This window comes from Bubalus bubalis, chromosome 9 (genome assembly GCF_019923935.1).
Source record: "Bubalus bubalis isolate 160015118507 breed Murrah chromosome 9, NDDB_SH_1, whole genome shotgun sequence".
Lineage (NCBI taxonomy): Eukaryota > Metazoa > Chordata > Mammalia > Artiodactyla > Bovidae > Bubalus > Bubalus bubalis.
Window position 1 is genome coordinate 104,979,334 of NC_059165.1, and position 17,150 is coordinate 104,996,483.

Here is a 17,150-nt window from a genome sequence, read left to right on the forward strand (position 1 = left end):
CTGCTTCAGATCCCAGAATTCGCCTGCCTCATCTGCAGTAGGTACCAGGAGGTAGCTTCGGATGGACCTGCCTCACTGGTGACCTTGGACAGATGACAGACCTCCCTGAGCCTTTATTATTATTATTTTTTTAAATTTGAAAGTGGGATTGAGGCTTCAAAGCTTGTACTCTACTGATTCTGAAACCCACCCACTCCATCTTGTGCTAAATTGTGACTCCACCCTTTTGCTAAAGACGATGGTCACAGGAGAGAGAGAGAGAGAGAGGTTTGGAGATCCCTCCATATGCCTTGCTGGGCTCAGAGCCTCGGTTTACTGCACTGAAAAATGGGCTGATGGTCACACTCTGGCATTGCCAGAGGAGTTGCTTTGCCAGACAATAAAACGTATTACCAAGCTGCTATCATGAGAACAGGGGCTCCTCCACCCTCGTCATGCTGGCAGGACTGCTCGGGGCATATCCTGACCCACATACCTTCACCCACGCCAGAGGCAAGCCAGTACCTAGATAGGATCCAGGGCAGGACGAGGTGGGAGGTGCTGGGCCAGTCTATCCCCTGTCCCTTGGGGCTCTGTCCCTGTGGTGGGGGTTGAAGTCCAGAGTTCCCAGGTTCAAATCCAGCTTTCCTGTGAGTGGCTTTGCCCCTTTGCACCTTGGTGTGTTCTTCTATGAAATGGGCTGAATTCCCCTCGGAAGATCAGAGCAGACTGGCAGAACGGGAGCGCTGTAAACGCAGACATTGTAATACTATAGTCATTATCATACAGTATTATAATCATTACCATATTGTAATTATATTACTAATTGCAATATTAGTGAGCATAAACAGGGTCAACAGCTGATTCAGGTCAGGGCAGGGTAGGAAAGGAGGAAATCTGCAAGGGTATTGCCTGCTGTGTCTCCAGAGCTCAGTAGTCAGTTGGTGCTCAATAGGTGTTGGCTAAGGAAAGTGATGGAGAGGGAGGAGACAGCAAGGAAGATTGAAAAATTCCTGAGCAGAAGCTCAGAGGCTGTTCATCACCCAGTTACTGTATGACATGGGGCCACTGCTTCACTTGCCTCACTGGGGGTGATGGCTGAGTCGAGACCCCCGCCTCCAAGTGCCACTGTGAGAATCAAGCCAGACTGTGTAAATGGGCACAATCCTGGTGGCCAGCCCTAGAGGGGAGCAAGTGCGTGACAGAGCTGGTCCTTGAAGTAGCATAGCCAAGAGGCCAGTCACAGGACAAGAAGAGAAAGACCCCAGACTGGCCCTACTGTGAGCAAACTGGAGTCCGAGGGAGAGCAAAATGATAGATCCTGTTTTGCAGAAGCCTAGAGGCCCAGAGAGGTCAGGGGCAGCCCAAGGCCACCTAACTGAGAGGTCAGGAGTTCCAGACACCCCGTCAGGAACAGGAGCCCTGCCTTCTTTGCTGACTTGGTTCCTGTCTTGTTTTATCTGCTCCCGGACCTGCTCAAATGCTGAACTGGCGAGAAACCCCAGGGTTTTGGGAATTGATGCTGGGGAGGCTGGATCTCCAGGCAGCACCCGGAGCTTGTGTCAGCCATCTCTGGGAAGGACTCTGTTCCCCACTTTCAGCAGCCAGAGGACGGGGGCATCCGGGTCAGCTGACAGCCTGCTTTGTGACCTTGGGCAAGGACCTATCCATCTCTGGGCTTTGCCCCGTCACTGAGGAGGCTGGGAGACCTGGGTTCACACAGGGCTGACTTCTCCATCAGACACGGTGACCACCATGTCTCAGGCACAACCCTGGAGTCCGTAAAGGTGTTTTTAACTTCTTTTAAAATCAGAAGGGGAAGAAAACCCAGGCTTTGGGGTCAAAGAAAACATTTAATATATGGTATTGGAGGCAGACGCTTTAACCTCTGAGCCACCAGCCTCCCATTAATATATTCGTCTCTATGTCAAATGTAGTTGTAAAAATAGTTTAGACTCTTTTTTTAGTGGAGGAAGGGACTCTGAAAGCAAAAGTGCCTCAGGCCCGTGGAAGGCCTCATGCCGCCCTGGGTTTGAGTCTTGGTGCTCCATTCACAGGCTGTGCAACCTTGGGCACGTGGACTCCCCTCTCTGAGTCTTGGGTTCCCCGTGCCCACCCAGTGAAGCAGGGATCCGTGGCCCACCTGAGAATGGTGAGATGTGGAATGTTTAGTCTACGTGGTTGGTGCTCAAATTTGTGGGTACTATTATTTGACAATTGTTATCAAGATCGTATTTGCTCACTAATAATAGCCCCAAGGTGGGGGCCTCAGCTTTCCCAGCCAGCACCTGCGCAGTTCTAGGGAGGTCCCAGGGGTGCTGGTCTGGCGGGGGAGGTGAGCTGGCGGTTGGGCCATGGGCGGGGCGGGGTGAGCTTCCTGTGCCCCAGGCACAGGGGCCTCAGCTAACGGAAGCGGCAGGGGCCACGTGGTTATCTCCTGGTACCCGCCCGGTCTCAGGGGCTCTGTTCCCACTCGCTGTCCGGTGAGTTTGAGCCCACGTCAGGAGGCCCACTGCTCCTCCTTTCCCTTCTCAGGGACAGAAGGGAGACCCTCCTACCTGGCCCGGGTTTCGAGAGAAACAGTACGTGTCACTTCCTGGGCCTGCGCAGGGTCACCCTTTGCTCTGCCACTGTGCTCCCCGACTGTACAACCCTGAGCGGCAGGATGGATGGCAGGGCGGTCGCGGAAATATGGTGAACCAGAGCCCCATCTGGTAGTTTCAAACAGGGGTTCTTCAGCAGACAGGTCAGGGACAAAATCATAGTGACCTGGGGACAGTCGGTGACCTCTCTGTGGTTCAGTTTCCTCATCTGTAAAGCTGATATTGAGCCCCACGTTGTGCTTGTAAAGGTTGAATGAGTGTGTGGTGCCTGAAAGGAGCTGGACACAGTGTCGCATTCACACTGGTGCTCAGAGTATGTGTAACGGGGAGGGGCAATCTAATGGGAGCCGTAAAAACAGTAGCAAAGATTCTTGGTTTCGGGGGAACTTAGGCCCTCTGGCTCCTAGGATCTTCTAGGCCTGTACTGTCTAGCAGAACTTCATCTGTGCTGCCTGGTACAGTGGCCACCAGCCTTGTGTGGCTACTGAGCCCTGGAAACAAGGCTGGCACAACTGAGGAAGTAGGAGGTTAATTTAATTTTATTTAGTTTAAAATTAAGTTGCCACATGGGGGCTAGTGGTTCCCATTATCAGTTAGCATAGCTCCAAGGGATTTGGAGATGCTCAGGGTCTAGGTCATGGCCAAAATCTAAGAAATGAGATGGGAATTTAGGGCTTTTCCCTCTTGGGTTGTCAGCTTTGTATGTCCCCAGTTAGACTAGGTTTCCTCATGGGCTACACTGGGGGCTGGAGTTTCTCAGGGGTCCCAGCACCACCCAACACAGGGTGGCGGTTGGGAATATTTGTTGAATAAAATAATTGTTGCTTGGTGAACTCCTATTCATGCTTTAAAATCCCAATTCCCATGCCCTCTCCTTTAGTTCAAGTCCCCCAGCCGAATCATCTCATGGACCCTGGTATTGTCCTGGCCAGGTAGGCACATGGTGGGTGCTAGGTGACTTCTAGAAGTCATATAACTGGAGGCTAGCTGATAAAGGGTCAAATTAAACTCAAGATTAGAAAACTGTGGCTCAGAGAAGGGCAGCCTTGCCCAAGGTCCTTGCTCAGTCCTTTCTAGTGAGGCCCAGGTAGCTTTCCCATCCCTGCGGTCACCAGCCCCGTCTCTGCTGCTGCTGTGCCTCTTGGGCTCCCAGCTGCTGCTGAACTGCCCTCGGGGTCATGAATTATGGATGAGGCTTGTGGGCTCCAGTGACAAGCCCAACCTCGACAACACGCCAAGGACACCAAGTGTCCCTCCCTCGCCTGGGAGGCCTGGGGTCCTCCAGTAAGATCCCTTCTAGGCATTTCCTCATGTTTTGCAGATGGGGAAACTGAGGCAAGGAGCTGGACAGTGACTCAGATACCTACCAGGTGAACACACGGGCTTCCAGGGGGCAGGGGCAGGACTCATGGACACACCAGTGTCAGCTGAGTCACCATGGCGAGGGTTGGACTTTCCATCCTAGGAATGTGCATGGCATGGGGACTGTTTTAAAGGGATTCAGGAGACCCTAAGGGAACCTTAGGGCCACTTGAAGGACCCCAACTCCCACGTGGCCAATCGCAGTCCCAGTATCCACCTCTTACCAGACCCTCTTCCGACAGGAGCTGCCTGGTGTGGAGCCGAGTGCTCACGGGACTCAGCTGACCCAAGCGCAAATCCACTGTCATTTCCTGGCTTTGTTACCTTGGCAAGTAGCTTGAGGGGACTCAGTTTTTCTGTCTCTGAAATGGCCCAGAGCTTTTCTACCCATCCCCCACCCTGAACTCCTCTTCATGCTTAAAAACCCCACCCCCATGCCCCTTCCTCTAGTCTAGGCTCCCCCAGCCCCTATCCCTTCATTTAGTTTAGCTCTGACCCCACAGGGCTGGGGGTATCTGTATCCAACTCTGTCCCCCTAGGCTGGGAGCTACTTGGGGACCATGCCCAAAGCTGAATCACTCCAGGGACCCTGGCATACTCCCAACTTTGGGGCTTTTGGTTCCTCCTCCATCCTCTTTCTCCTTCCTCCACAAGGAGAGAAGTTGGAATTTCCCCTCCTTAGGCCTGAGCTGGCTGTGACTGCCACTCAAATTTGCCTCTGTCTTTGTACAGGCACAAGATAGGAACCTTCAGGGCTCTCCACAGAGGCCATCAAAATGTCATATTTTGGGGAGTATTTTTGGGTAAGTAAGATTCACTCTTATTTTGGTGGGGTGTCCTGGAAGGGCTGCGGGGGCTTTTATGGAGATGGAGAAACCTGGTGGCTTGTGGGCAGAGTTTTGGGCAGATGGAGGGTTTGCAGGGGTTAGAAGTTAAAAGTGGGAAGAGTCAGGCTGGCTTTGAATCTATAGCCCCAGATGTCATAGGCCTTGTGGTCTTGGGCATGTCACAGCTTGAACAGGGTGACTGAGGCCCAGAGTAGGAATCTCTTACCTGAAGTTGCCCAGCGAGAAAGTACAGTCAGGTCTCAAACCCAGGGCCGGACCGAGCTTCCAGGATCATTCCAGCCAGGGAATTTCCACATCTTCCCCATGCTGGGGAGTTGGGGGGTTTTCTTGACTTGACCCCTAGGGACCGGCTCACCTGTCTGCTCTCCAGACTGGGGACCACAGAGTATAACCCAAGGAGCCAAATGAGACAGATTTTTTTTTACTCGTTCACTCTCTTCCTCCCTCTCTGTCACCACTACCACCCACCCAGCCCACTCTGGGAGATGTTGGAGCCCCCAGGAGACTGCCTCCCAACCCTGACCCTGAGGAACCCCCAATCTGGGGGACACAGAGCTAGTAGGACACCTCTAGTCCTACTGAGTCAGGACTGAGCCCAACCTTGTGTGTGCCAGAGAAGGAGCAGGATGCAGAGCTGTGTTTGCCATGGGCTTTGAAGGCTGATTTTCCAGGATGCCAGAAGCATTCTGGGCAGGGGGAGCCACCTGGGCAAAAATAAAGAGGTGTGACACGGGGTGGCCAGTGGAGGGCACAAGGACTCCTCTTGCAGAGCCAGGCTAATGGGGAGACACAGAGGACATGTGAACAGGAGAATAGGGTAGGACGCAGGGCAGAAAGCCCCTTCCTTGGTTGCAGGCCCAGAGCTTGCAGAGAGGAAGCCCGTTGCTAGGCAACTAGTTGCCCCTAGCAACAGGCCTTTCTCCCTCCCCAGCTGGGGCTCCTCTTACTAGCATTTGCTTTCTTAAAGAGGCAGCACCCCCTTGCCACCTGCAGGCGGTGGGTAGGGGGGTGGGAGGGCTGGGGGGAGGGCTGGACCGCCACCTTCTTTCCAAGGGTCACAATCCCTGGATTTGCCTCTGAATGGCTGTGTGACCTCATCCAAGGGCTGCCCCTCTCTGAGACCCCGGTGGCACTTTGTGTAAGGGGGTTTGACCTTTTGAGGATCAGTTGTTGCCCACATTTTGCAGTCCTGACAGGGGCACCTACATGTATTTTAAATTCTTTTTAATTGTGTGAGGCAGGCAAGTTCACTGCAGAAAATTCAGACTAGCAAAGAGAAAATAGTAGCCAACCCCAACCCCTCCCTCCAAAGATAGCCTGGTACAGAGTGGATGAGAGCTTTGAGTTTGGGATTTGAATTGGGCTCTTCTGGGAGCGCTTGGGCAAGTGACTTTGTATCTTGAAGACTCAGTTTCTACCTCTGGGAAAGGGGAATGAAGCTCCTACTTCCCCAGGGCTCAGGGAGCACCCCAGAATGTCCGTTTCTCTTTTATTTATTTATTTATCTATGTATTGGCTGTGTCTGATCTTAGTTGCAGCATGCAGGATCTTTGATTGAGGTGCACGGACTATCTAGTTGTGGGCTCAGTAATTGCCGTGCACAGGCTCCAGGGCATGCAGGCTTTAGTAGTGGTGGCAGGCAGGCTTAGTCGCTCAGGAGCATGTGGGATCTTAGTTCCCTGCCCAGGAATCGAACCTGTGTCCCCTGCATTGCAAGGCAGATTCTTCACCACTGTGAGGGAAGTCCCCTGTCTATTTCTTTTAATTAATGTTTCTTTTAATCTATTGTTAGTATTGCTGGCTCTTTGCTGGATGATGCTGGGGTCCTGACTGATCTGATCAGATCAGATCAGTCACTCAGTTGTGTCCGACTCTTTGCAACCCCATGAATCACAGCACGCCAGGCCTCCCTGTCCATCACCAACTCCCGGAGTTCACTCAGACTCACGTCCATCGAGTCAGTGATGCCATCCAGCCATCTCATCCTCTGTCGTCCCCTTCTCCTCCTGCCCCCAATCCCTCCCAGCATCAGAGTCTTTTCCAATGAGTCAACTCTTCACATGAGGTGGCCAAAGTACTGGAGTTTCAGCTTTAGCATCATTCCTTCCAAAGAAATCCCAGGGCTGATCTCCTTCAGAATGGACTGGTTGGATCTCCTTGCAGTCCAAGGGACTCTCAAGAGTCTTCTCCAACACCACAGTTCAAAAGCATCAATTCTTCGGCGCTCAGCTTTCTTCACAGTCCAACTCTCACATCCATACATAACCACAGGAAAAACCATAGCCTTGACTAGACGAACCTTTGTTGGCAAAGTAATGTCTCTGCTTTTCAATATGCTATCTAGGTTGGTCATAACTTTCCTTCCAAGGAGTAAGCGTCTTTTAATTTCATGGCTGCAGTCACCATCTGCAGTGATTTTGGAGCCCAGAAAAATAAAGTCTGACGCTGTTTCCACTGTTTCCCCATCTATTTCCCATGAAGTGATGGGACCAGATGCCATGACCTTCGTTTTCTGAATGTTGAGCTTTAAGCCAACTTTTTCTCTCTCCACTTTCACTTTCATCAAGAGGCTTTTGAGTTCCTCTTCACTTTCTGCCATAAGGGTGGTGTCATCTGCATATCTGAGGTTATTGATATTTCTCCCGGCAATCTTGATTCCAGCTTGTGTTTCTTCCAGTCCAGCGTTTCTCATGATGTACTCTGCATATAAGTTAAATAAACAGGGTGACAATATACAGCCTTGACGTACTCCTTTTCCTATTTGGAGCCAGTCTGTTGTTCCATGTCCAGTTCGAACTGTTGCTTCCTGACCTGCATACAGGTTTCTCAAGAGGCAGGTCAGGTGGTCTGGTATTCCCATCTCTTTCAGAATTTTCCACAGTTTATTGTGATCCACACAGTCAAAGGCTTTGACATAGTCAGTAAAGCAGAAATAGATGTTTTTCTGGAACTCTCTTGCTTTTTCCATGATCCAGTGGATGTTGGCAATTTGATCTCTGGTTCCTCTGCCTTTTCTAAAACCAGCTTGAACATCAGGAAGTTCACGGTTCACATATTGCTGAAGCTTGGCTTGGAGAATTTTGAGCATTACTTTACTAGCGTGTGAGATGACTGCAATTGCGCAGTAGTTTGAGCATTCTTTGGCATTGCCTTTCTTTGGGATTGGAATGAAAACTGATCTGAAGGAGGCTCCATTTGGGAGAGATCAAGCCAGACAAGGATGCCCCAGTCTTGTTGGGCCAAGGCATGGCTGGAGGCATGGAGGGCACTCGGGGGAAGTGTGAGCAGGAGAAGGACATGATCAAGCTGTATTAGAAAGATCTCTTGGGTTTCCTTGGTGGCTCAGTGGTAAAGAATCCGCCCGCCAATACGGGAGACACAGGTTCGATCCCTGATCCAGGAAAAGCCCATATACTGCAGAGCAACTAAGCCCGTGCGCCACAACTATTGAGCCTGCGCTCCAGAGCCCGGGAGCCGCAACTGTTGAGACCATATGCTGCAACAATCGGAGCGCTTGCGCCCTAAAGCCCGTTCTTCCTGACAAGAGAAGCCACTGCAATGAGAACCTACGCACTGCAACTAGAGAAGACCTTGCACACCAACAACGATGCAGCACAGCCAAAAACAAATAAGTTTAAAAGAGAGAGAAACATCTCTCTGGGCCTGGCTTGAGAGCAAGACTGGTGTCCAGAGGTTCTGATAGGAGACATAGGCTCAAGACAGCCCCTCCCAGGACCCTCGGCTGCCAGCCCAGCCCGAGGGGGTCAGACACTGCTGGGGGTTTGCCAGGTCTGGGAAACAGGCCAGCAGTTGGCTCTGAGTCAGCTCCAGATGCCGGCCTGGGCAGCAGTGCCTGGTGCAGCCTCACCCCAGGATCCCCTGGGCGGGGTGGGCAGGGGGTCGCTGGGGTTGTTTGCTGAGGCCTCCCCACTGTGCTTCCCAGGTGGCGCTAGTGGTAAAGAACCTGCCTGCCAATGCAGGAGGTGCAAGAGATGTGGGTTCGATCCCTGGGTCGGGAAGATCCCCTGGAGGAGGGCATGGCAACCCCACTCCAGTATGCTTGCCTGGAGAATCCCATGGTGAGAGGAGCCTGGTGGACTACAGTCCATGGGGCTGCAAAGAGTGGGGCATGACAGTGACTAACCTAGCGACTTATTCAACAAGGAGGGCTGCCTTTGGAACTTCAGAGGACCATGATGTGGATCATCCCATATGAGAGGTAGATGACGCCCTGCCCCCATCTTAATGAGGAGCCAGTATATGCTCGATGAGAGACATGACTGGTCTGGATCACACAGTGTAGCCCTAGCCCCGCCTCAAACTATGGTGAGCCCAGAACTGGGAGAAAAGGGGTTCTGTGCAAGGCATCAGCAGACACCAGGGTAGAGGCTCTGTCCCCACCAGCACCAGGCAACAGCAAAATAGCTTGTCCCTCTATTCAACCAACTCAAATGCCCTTTCTGTGCCCCGCCCTTCACTGCACATTGCTGGGTCCTGAGAGAGTATCAGACCCACATCTTGCTTTGTGGGATCCTCAGAGATAATTTTCATGTTGAAGAGAACAGAAAATAAGGCTACAGTGACTTAAGCAACAGGGGTTGTGTTAATTCATAAAATTGAAGAGTTGTGCAATAGTGTGGCTTTCAGGGTTGGTTTGGCCCAGCACTTCTCTACTCAAGATGCTTTTTTTTTTTTTTAAAGACTTCACAACCAAGACCTTTGTTGCAACACACAGGCTCCAGAGTGCCTGGGCTCTGTAGCTGTGGCACATGGGCTTCGTTTCGCCACGACATGTGGGATCTTAGGTCCCTGACCAGGGATCGAACCCACATCTGTTGCATTGGAAGGTGGATTCTTAACCATTGGACCCCCAGGAAAGTCCCTCAACAGGCTTTTTATTCAGACCTTCAAGTTCAGCATCTTTCCAAAATTCATGGTTTCCGTGATCTCCTGTGACCACATAATCTCTCATTTATGGAAAGATACAAAGAAAAAAACAGAGGGGAAGAGACCAAAGAGAAAGGAGCAAACAGAGGTAGAGAGATACGTACACACTCGCACAGAAAGACAGAAAGATAGTGAGAGAGGAAGATAAGAGTGAATGAGACTGCCTCTCTCTCAACTATGGCACAAGAATCCCAGGGTCTTTTCTAATTAGACCAAATCAAGGTCCATAAGCCAATCCTTAGGACCAGGGGAAATGCAACAGGTGATTGGCTCAGGCCAGAACCAATGCCTATGGCCAAGGGGATGGACTTCTGCCAGTTAGCTCTTCAGCCCAGACCCCTGTTGCTAGGCATCCTTGATGTCCTCTCCATCCCCTTTCTCAATCTCCATCCTCACCCCCTGCAGGGAGAGAAAAACCATGGCTTTGAGGTTCTATACCACACTGTGAAGCAGGGGCCCATCTCCACCAAGGAGCTGGCAGACTTCATCCGGGAGAGGTGAGTTTCCCCAAGCCCCATCCATCCCCGTGGCCAAGACCTGAAGTCCACACTGCCATGCCCATCTTGTACTTCCACCCAGGCTCTGCCCCCTTTTTCCCTTGCCCATCCCACCCTGACAGGGCACCACATTCTGCCAGAAAGGGTCCTGATCCCTGGGGTCTCCAGGAACCAAATGAGCTTGAAGACCCTCCTGACCGACAGTTCTCAACACTGTCAGCCCTATGTCCCATTTTAAACAATACTCACCAGACTTCTAAGGCCTCCTCTTGTAGAGATGATAATATGACCTACTTACAAGGAAAGATTTGAAAACTCAATCTCTGGCCCTGAGTACAATAAAAGAAAATACATGTATGATGAAATAATCTACATTTCAGCTTGTAAATGCTCTGACGTCCCTGAAAACACAATAAACTCAAACTGCAAGGCAACCTCTGCTCCCTAGCCACTCAGCGGCTGAATGCCCATTAAATCCGGGCAGAGAGTCCAAAGGATTATCACCCAGGTTTTTCCTCTCTGAGGTTGTCACGCAACAACTGTCCAGCCGTGCTCCGTTTCATGAGGCTTCAGACCCTGGATCCATCCACGATTGCCCGTGGTACCCCATGGGTGCCTCTGTCAAAAGATACCCCAGTGGGTAATTAGTTTAAACTGGGCACATGGCTACCCCAAACAGAACTGAAATTCTATTAGGATGAAAATGTGAGTGGATATTAGGTAAGCATTTAGCAGTGTCTGTCTAGAGGGAATAAAGAAATCGGAGTTTATCTTCTGCAATTAAATGAGACAAAGCACGTGAAACACTGACACTATGTGCTCGAAATTTTGTTTACTTGCTCTTGCTGCTGCTGCTGCTGCTACTGCTGTTAATAAAATTTTATTTAAGGATGAAAACCTCTCCCGTGAATTTCCCAAGCGTCTTCCCCTGCCAGGGGGCTGTATCATTCTCCTGGAGGCCTCTGCTCCGATGTTTGAGATGGGGAAACTGAGGCCCAGGGGTATGGGGCCTGTCCCAAGGTGCCCAGGACCTTCCCCATCCTTTCCCTGTCCTCTTACCCAGGGCCACCATCGAGGAGACCTACTCGAAGGCGATGGCAAAACTTTCCAAGCTGGCCAGCAACGGGACCCCCATGGGGTGAGTGGGCTGTGGGTGAGGCAGGAGTCGCCAAGGGTGTGGGGGTCCCTGGGGGCAACAGGAGGCTGCCCTTGGCTGTACATCTCCTCACACTTGTGATATGTGGGGCACGGAGTCATCCCCGTGCTTATGGGCTAATTGGACAGAGGAATATGAATGTATATATAGGTGGCTCAGTGGTAAAGAGGCTTCCCAGGTGGTACTAGTGGTAAAGAATCTGCCTGCGATGCAGGAAACTTGGGTTCAGTCCCTGGGTGGGGAAGATCCCCTGAAGAAGGAAATGGCAACCCATTCCAGTATTCTTGCCTGGGAAATCCCATGGACAGAGGAGCCTGGTGGACTATAGTCTATGGGATCGCAAGAGTCAGACACAACTGAGCACGCACGTACAGTGGTAAAGAACCTGCCTGCCAATGCAGGAGACACAGGTTTGATCCCTGGGTCAATCCCCTGGAGAAGGAAATGGCTACCCACTGCGGTATTCTTGCCTGGGAAATCCCATGGACAGAGGAGCCTGGCGGGCTACAATTCATTCATTCATTCAGTGGCTATTTACTGAGCCCATACTGTGTGCCAGACATTGTTCGAGGCACCAGGGGGCCCAGGGGCAATCAAAACAGATCAAGCCTCCAGCCACCTTCATGCCCTGTTCATCGGGTGTGCGTCTGGGATATGTGACAGATGTTAACCACAAACATGAGCAAAGTCCTTTCCCAGAGAGAACAGTGCTAGGAAGAGAATGAAATAGGAGCATTAGAAGGTGGGTACTATATCTGGAGCTGAGATCTCAGTAATGAGAAAGGATCAGGCGTGGGGGTGTCTGAGGGACAGAGACCCAGGGAGGTGGCTCAGCCAGTGCAAAGGCCCTGAGGCAGCAGCACACTTGTGCATTTCTAGGAAGAGCAAAGAGGCAGGCGTGGCTGCAGGGCCTGGGCACAGTGGAAATGAGGTGGGGAGAAAGATGGGGGAAGGGAGTATCAGGCTGGGCCTGGAGTCCAGACAGAGGACGGTGGGCATCAGCCTAGGTTTAAACTCCTGCTCTGATGTTCATTTGCTGAGGGGCCTTGGGTGAGGGACGGGGCCTCCCATGCCTCAGTTTCCCTGTCTGCTGCAGGCCCACCTTCCGTGACTGCAGTGGGGATTAAATGAGTTCATATATGTTCATGTTTAGCAGGCCCCAGAGCACATGAGGTGTCTGAGCCAAAGCCAGCCATGCTGGGTGAGGGGTCCCTTGCCGAGGGGTTGGGGTTGGGCCTGCTGGGCCCTGGGTGTGACCCCCACCTCTCTGTTTCCAGGACCTTTGCCCCGCTCTGGGAGGTCTTCCGAGTCTCCTCAGACAAGCTGGCGCTCTGCCACCTGGAGCTGACGCGGAAGCTTCAGGATCTCATCAAGGATGTGCTCCGCCACGGGGAGGAACAGCTCAAGGCGCACAAAAAGGTGGGTGTCGCCGGGCCGGTGGGTGGGGAACGGCTGTGGCTGCTAGGATCCCAGGACTTCTGGGGCCTTGGAACTCCAGCTCCTGGTGTGTGCCCCTGAGGGCTCTGTTAATTCCACGACATCAAACTCAGAATCTCACAGACCTGAGCATTGTTGAATTTCAGACTCTCAAAATTCTAACAGCAGGGGGTCTGCAAACTAAGCCAGCGGGCGATGGCTAGACCACCACCTTGAGCTATGAGTAGTTTTTCTACTTTTAAGGGATTGGGGAAAAAAATCAAAAAAAAGGATATTTTATGGTGTGTGACTATTACAGGACATTTAGATTTTAATGCCAGGAAATAAAGTTGTGTTGGCCACAGCCATGCCCATTCACGTTCAGATCTTCTGTGGCTGGCTTATGAACTGCAATGGCTGAGTTCAATGTCAGATTTACCACCTGATCCTTCACAGCAAAAGTCTGCCGACCCCTGATCTAGAGCGTTAGAAGCTACAGATCTGGTTATTTGACATTTCTAGACTCTTTTTTTTTTTGGCCTAAACTTTATTTTTTAAATGAAGTTGTTTTAAATTTATTCTTAATTGGAGGGTAATTGCTTTGCAATGTCGTGTTGGTTTCTCCCATACAATAACATGGGGCTTCCCAGGTGGTTCAGATGGTAAAAAATCCGCCTACAATGCAGGAGACCTGGGTTCAATCCCTGGGTCAGGAAGATCCCCTGGAGAAGAGAATGGCTACCCACTCCAATATTCTCGTCTGGAGAATTCCATGGACAGAGGACCCTAACTCCATGGGGTCACAAAGAGTCAGACACAACTGAGTGACTAACACACGTATATATTCCCTCCTTCTTGAACCTCCCTCGCCCACCCCATCCCACCCCTCTATGTCATCACAGAGTGCCAGGCTTCTAGACTCCTGACAAAACTAAAATCCTGGAAGAGCCAGACCTTAGACTCTCAAGATTCCAAAATATTTGAAGCTTATAAATCTAAAGTCATAGAGGGTTTGCATTTACAGAGCCCTAGAATCTGCAGTTTTTAACCCCCATTAAGGAAGAGAGTTGTAGTACTTCATACACGTAAAAATGGTTAAGATGGCAAATTTCACGTTATGTGTATTTTACCACAATTTTCTTTAAAAAATGAAAGAACAAGGAAGTTTTCTCTGGACTGATATGGAACAATCTTGAGAATGAATTATTAAGTGGAAAAAGCAGTCAGTTAAACAGGATGGCCTGTCACCATTTGTCATAAAAAATGGGCATATTCACTGATCTTCATGCCCATTATTTCGGGAAATGTATCATGGTAATAATAGGAGGTTTGGGATTTCCTTGGTGGTCCAGTGGTTAAGACTCTGTGTTTCTAATGCAGGGGGTGTGGGTTTGATCCCTGGTCAGGGAACTAAGATCCCACATATCTGCCTTGCAGTGGGGCAAAAGAAAAAAAAAAGACTTCATAGTAAAAAAAAAAGGAGGAGAGGAGGTTTACCTGAGCTCACTCCTTAAAACTTTCTGATATGTGAATTATGGGAGAGGAGCTCACTCCTTAAAACTTTCTGAAATGTGAATTATGTGTAAATATTACCTATTTAAAGAGTTAAAATTTTTGAAATTCATAGAATTCTCAGAAAAAAAGTATTCTGTAGGACCTGGAACCCCACAAGTTTGGGAGGCTGGGAATTTCATGGTGTATACCAGGGTCTGCTCAGGTCCTGCACCCCAGCAGGGGCTTCAGGGGGTCCTCATGCTCTTCCCCACCCCCACAGTGCAAAGAGGAAGCAGTGGGCACCCTAGATGCCATACAGGTCCTCACAGGGGTCAGCCAGCTCCTGCCCAAGTCTCGCGAGAACTACCTGAACCGTTGCATGGACCAGGAGCGGCTGCGGAGGGAGAGCACCAGCCAGAAGGAGATGGACAAGGTGGGCGCAGAGCTGCAGGTCCCCAGCCACCACTGGCCCACACAGACCCGAGGGATTAGCCGAGAGGTGGCGGGGCTGCCTGATGGGAAAGGGAAAGCATAGCACAGAGCCATGGTCATTGAACCTGCATGAACTGCACCCTGGGCACCCCGGGAGTCTACGTGCTGGGGGATGGGGCCAGGAAAAGTGCCCCGAGTGTCCCTTTCCCTACCCCGTCCCCTCCCTCTGCCTCCTAGGCGGAGACCAAGACCAGGAAGGCAGCAGAGAGCCTGCGGCGTTTGGTGGAGAAATACAACTCAGCCCGTTCTGACTTTGAGCAGAAAATGCTGGACTCAGCTCTGGTAAGAACCGGGCCTTGGAGACCTACACATTCCTGGGCCCAGGATGCTATGGGCCTCAGAAGTCCATAACCTTCCAAACCCTCGACTCCCAGAAGCCTTAGAATCACAGGCTAAAACTGTAAAATTCTAGAGCCAGTTAGCTCTTGTTGTTGTTGTTATTATTATTTCAAAGACCAAATCAGTTCTGTGCCTTAATTTCACCATTTGTAAAATGGGGACAGTAATACTACGTGCCTCATAGACTTGTAAAGATTAAATGAGTCATCATGTATGAAATTTTCAGACTAGTACCAGGTGCATAGAGACCACTCTAAGATGTATTATTATTATTATTGATGAGGTTTTTCAACAAGATGGGGCAGGATTTAGAAGCCAAGAGTCTCCTGACATGTCATGGTGGCTGAAAAGCCTGGATTCCTGGTCTAGCCTCTGTCCATCACCAGCTGTGCAACCTATGGCCAGGCACTGCCCCTCTCTGGGTCTCTGTCTACTCAGAGGTTTAAAAAGCAGATTGGGAGCTCAGGATTAAGAATTAGATTTTTTTTTTCCTTCTGATTTTGCAGTGATAGAAAGTTGCAAGCAATAGAAATCTTCGTTCAAACTGACAAGGAGACTTAACAGGCTCAGGGAACTGAAAAGTTCAGGGTGGGGCAGAGCTTCAGGCATGGCTGGATCCAGGTGCCCAAATGGTGTTGGCAGGAAGTTGTGCCTCTTTGCTTCTCAAATCTGTTTTTCTCCCTGAGGGCTTCATTCCCAGGCAGACATACCCTCCCCAGTGTGTGTGTGTGTGTGTGTGTGTAGCAAAGTAGCCACCAGCAGTGGCCCCATTTATCTACCAACTCATTGACTCAGGATATGAAGGTGTTTTTTCTATGATTCCAGCAGAAGTCCCAGAGCTCTTACCCAAATCAATCACTGAGGCCAGGGGGTTGGAACATTCTGATTGGTCAGGTGGGGTCACTAGCCACACCTTCCCATTTTGCTCCTCCCCTCCTGCCTCAGCGCTTCCAAGCCATGGAAGAGACCCACCTGCGGCAAATGAAGGCACTGATGGGCTCTTACGCCCACTCAGTGGAGGACACCCATGTGCAAATTGGGCAGGTGAGTGGGGCATGAGGTTGGGGTGCTGGGCAAGAAGGCCCTGCCTGGTTACAGACTCCGTCCTCCTGGCCCAGGTGCACGAGGAGTTTAAGCAGAACGTAGAAAATGTCAGCGTGGAGATGCTCCTGAGGAAGTTTGCAGAGAGCAAAGGCACAGGCCAGGAGAAGCCTGGTGAGTCGGGGCGTCTATGGGAGTTGGGCTGTGGAGCCATGGCTATGGGGAAGGAACGGGATTCCGGAGCCTAGAGAATGAACCTCCCTGGGCTTCATTTTCCTCACCAGAAAAATGGGGTTAAAAAAAAGGAAAAAATGGATGGATGGAACTTCCCTGGTGGTCCAGAGGTTGACGTCTTCCAATGCAGGTGGTGCAGATTCAGTTCCTGGTCAGGGAACTCCCACATGCCTTGCAGCCAAAAAACCAAAACATAAAACAGAAACAGTATTGTAACAAATTCCATAAAAGAGTTTAAAAATAGTCCACATTTTTAAAAATAATCTTTTTAAAAAATGGACTGAAGACAAATCTAACTCAGCAACCTACAGAGGGAGAGAACTTGATGCCTAATCTTACAGATAAATCTCTTACCTCTAGATACCAGAGAGGCCTTGAATGCCAGGGTCAGCCTTTCAACTGTTTCCCTGAGGGCCCAAGGGAGCCACTGAGGATTGTTAAGCAAAAGGCCCATTTGAAAATGTCCCAGGTACAGGGTCAAGGAAGAATTGAGAGTCCAAGTTGTAGGGTCACGTCTGGGTTTGTATCTTTCCCTTGTCACTCATTGTGTCACCCTGGGCATCTGTCTTGCCTTCTCTGAGTTTGTTTCCTCTTCTGTAAAGCAGGGATGGTAGCGCCCAATGAACAGTGTCGTGAAAGTTCAGTTACTCTTGTTCAATTGCCAAGTTATGTCCGACTCTTTGCAACCCAATGAACTGCAGCACGCCAGGCTTCCCTGTCCTTCACTGAGTTTGCTCAAACT

General features: G+C 50.6%; 1 protein-coding gene across 7 annotated transcripts in view; it reads left to right on the forward strand.

The window, feature by feature from the left end:
• FCHO1 (FCH and mu domain containing endocytic adaptor 1) overlaps positions 1 to 17,150 on the forward strand; it is a 30,399-nt gene that overhangs the window by 955 nt on the left and 12,294 nt on the right. For 4 of the 7 annotated variants that reach the window (XM_025293822.2, XM_044948318.1, XM_006057913.3 and 1 more), the window contains exons 2-11: positions 3,904 to 3,952; positions 4,187 to 4,272; positions 4,677 to 4,747; positions 10,145 to 10,236; positions 11,300 to 11,374; positions 12,670 to 12,811; positions 14,583 to 14,735; positions 14,972 to 15,076; positions 16,079 to 16,177; positions 16,252 to 16,348. In XM_025293822.2, the coding sequence (XP_025149607.1) occupies positions 4,721 to 4,747; positions 10,145 to 10,236; positions 11,300 to 11,374; positions 12,670 to 12,811; positions 14,583 to 14,735; positions 14,972 to 15,076; positions 16,079 to 16,177; positions 16,252 to 16,348 (790 nt within the window). In that variant the 5' untranslated portion in view covers positions 3,904 to 3,952; positions 4,187 to 4,272; positions 4,677 to 4,720. Of the gene's footprint in view, positions 1 to 2,389; positions 2,463 to 2,500; positions 2,562 to 3,495; positions 3,515 to 3,903; positions 3,953 to 4,186; positions 4,273 to 4,676; positions 4,748 to 10,144; positions 10,237 to 11,299; positions 11,375 to 12,669; positions 12,812 to 14,582; positions 14,736 to 14,971; positions 15,077 to 16,078; positions 16,178 to 16,251; positions 16,349 to 17,150 lie in introns of those variants that run through there. The other 3 variants (XM_025293816.2, XM_025293817.2, XM_025293819.2) reach the window with 3 other exon arrangements.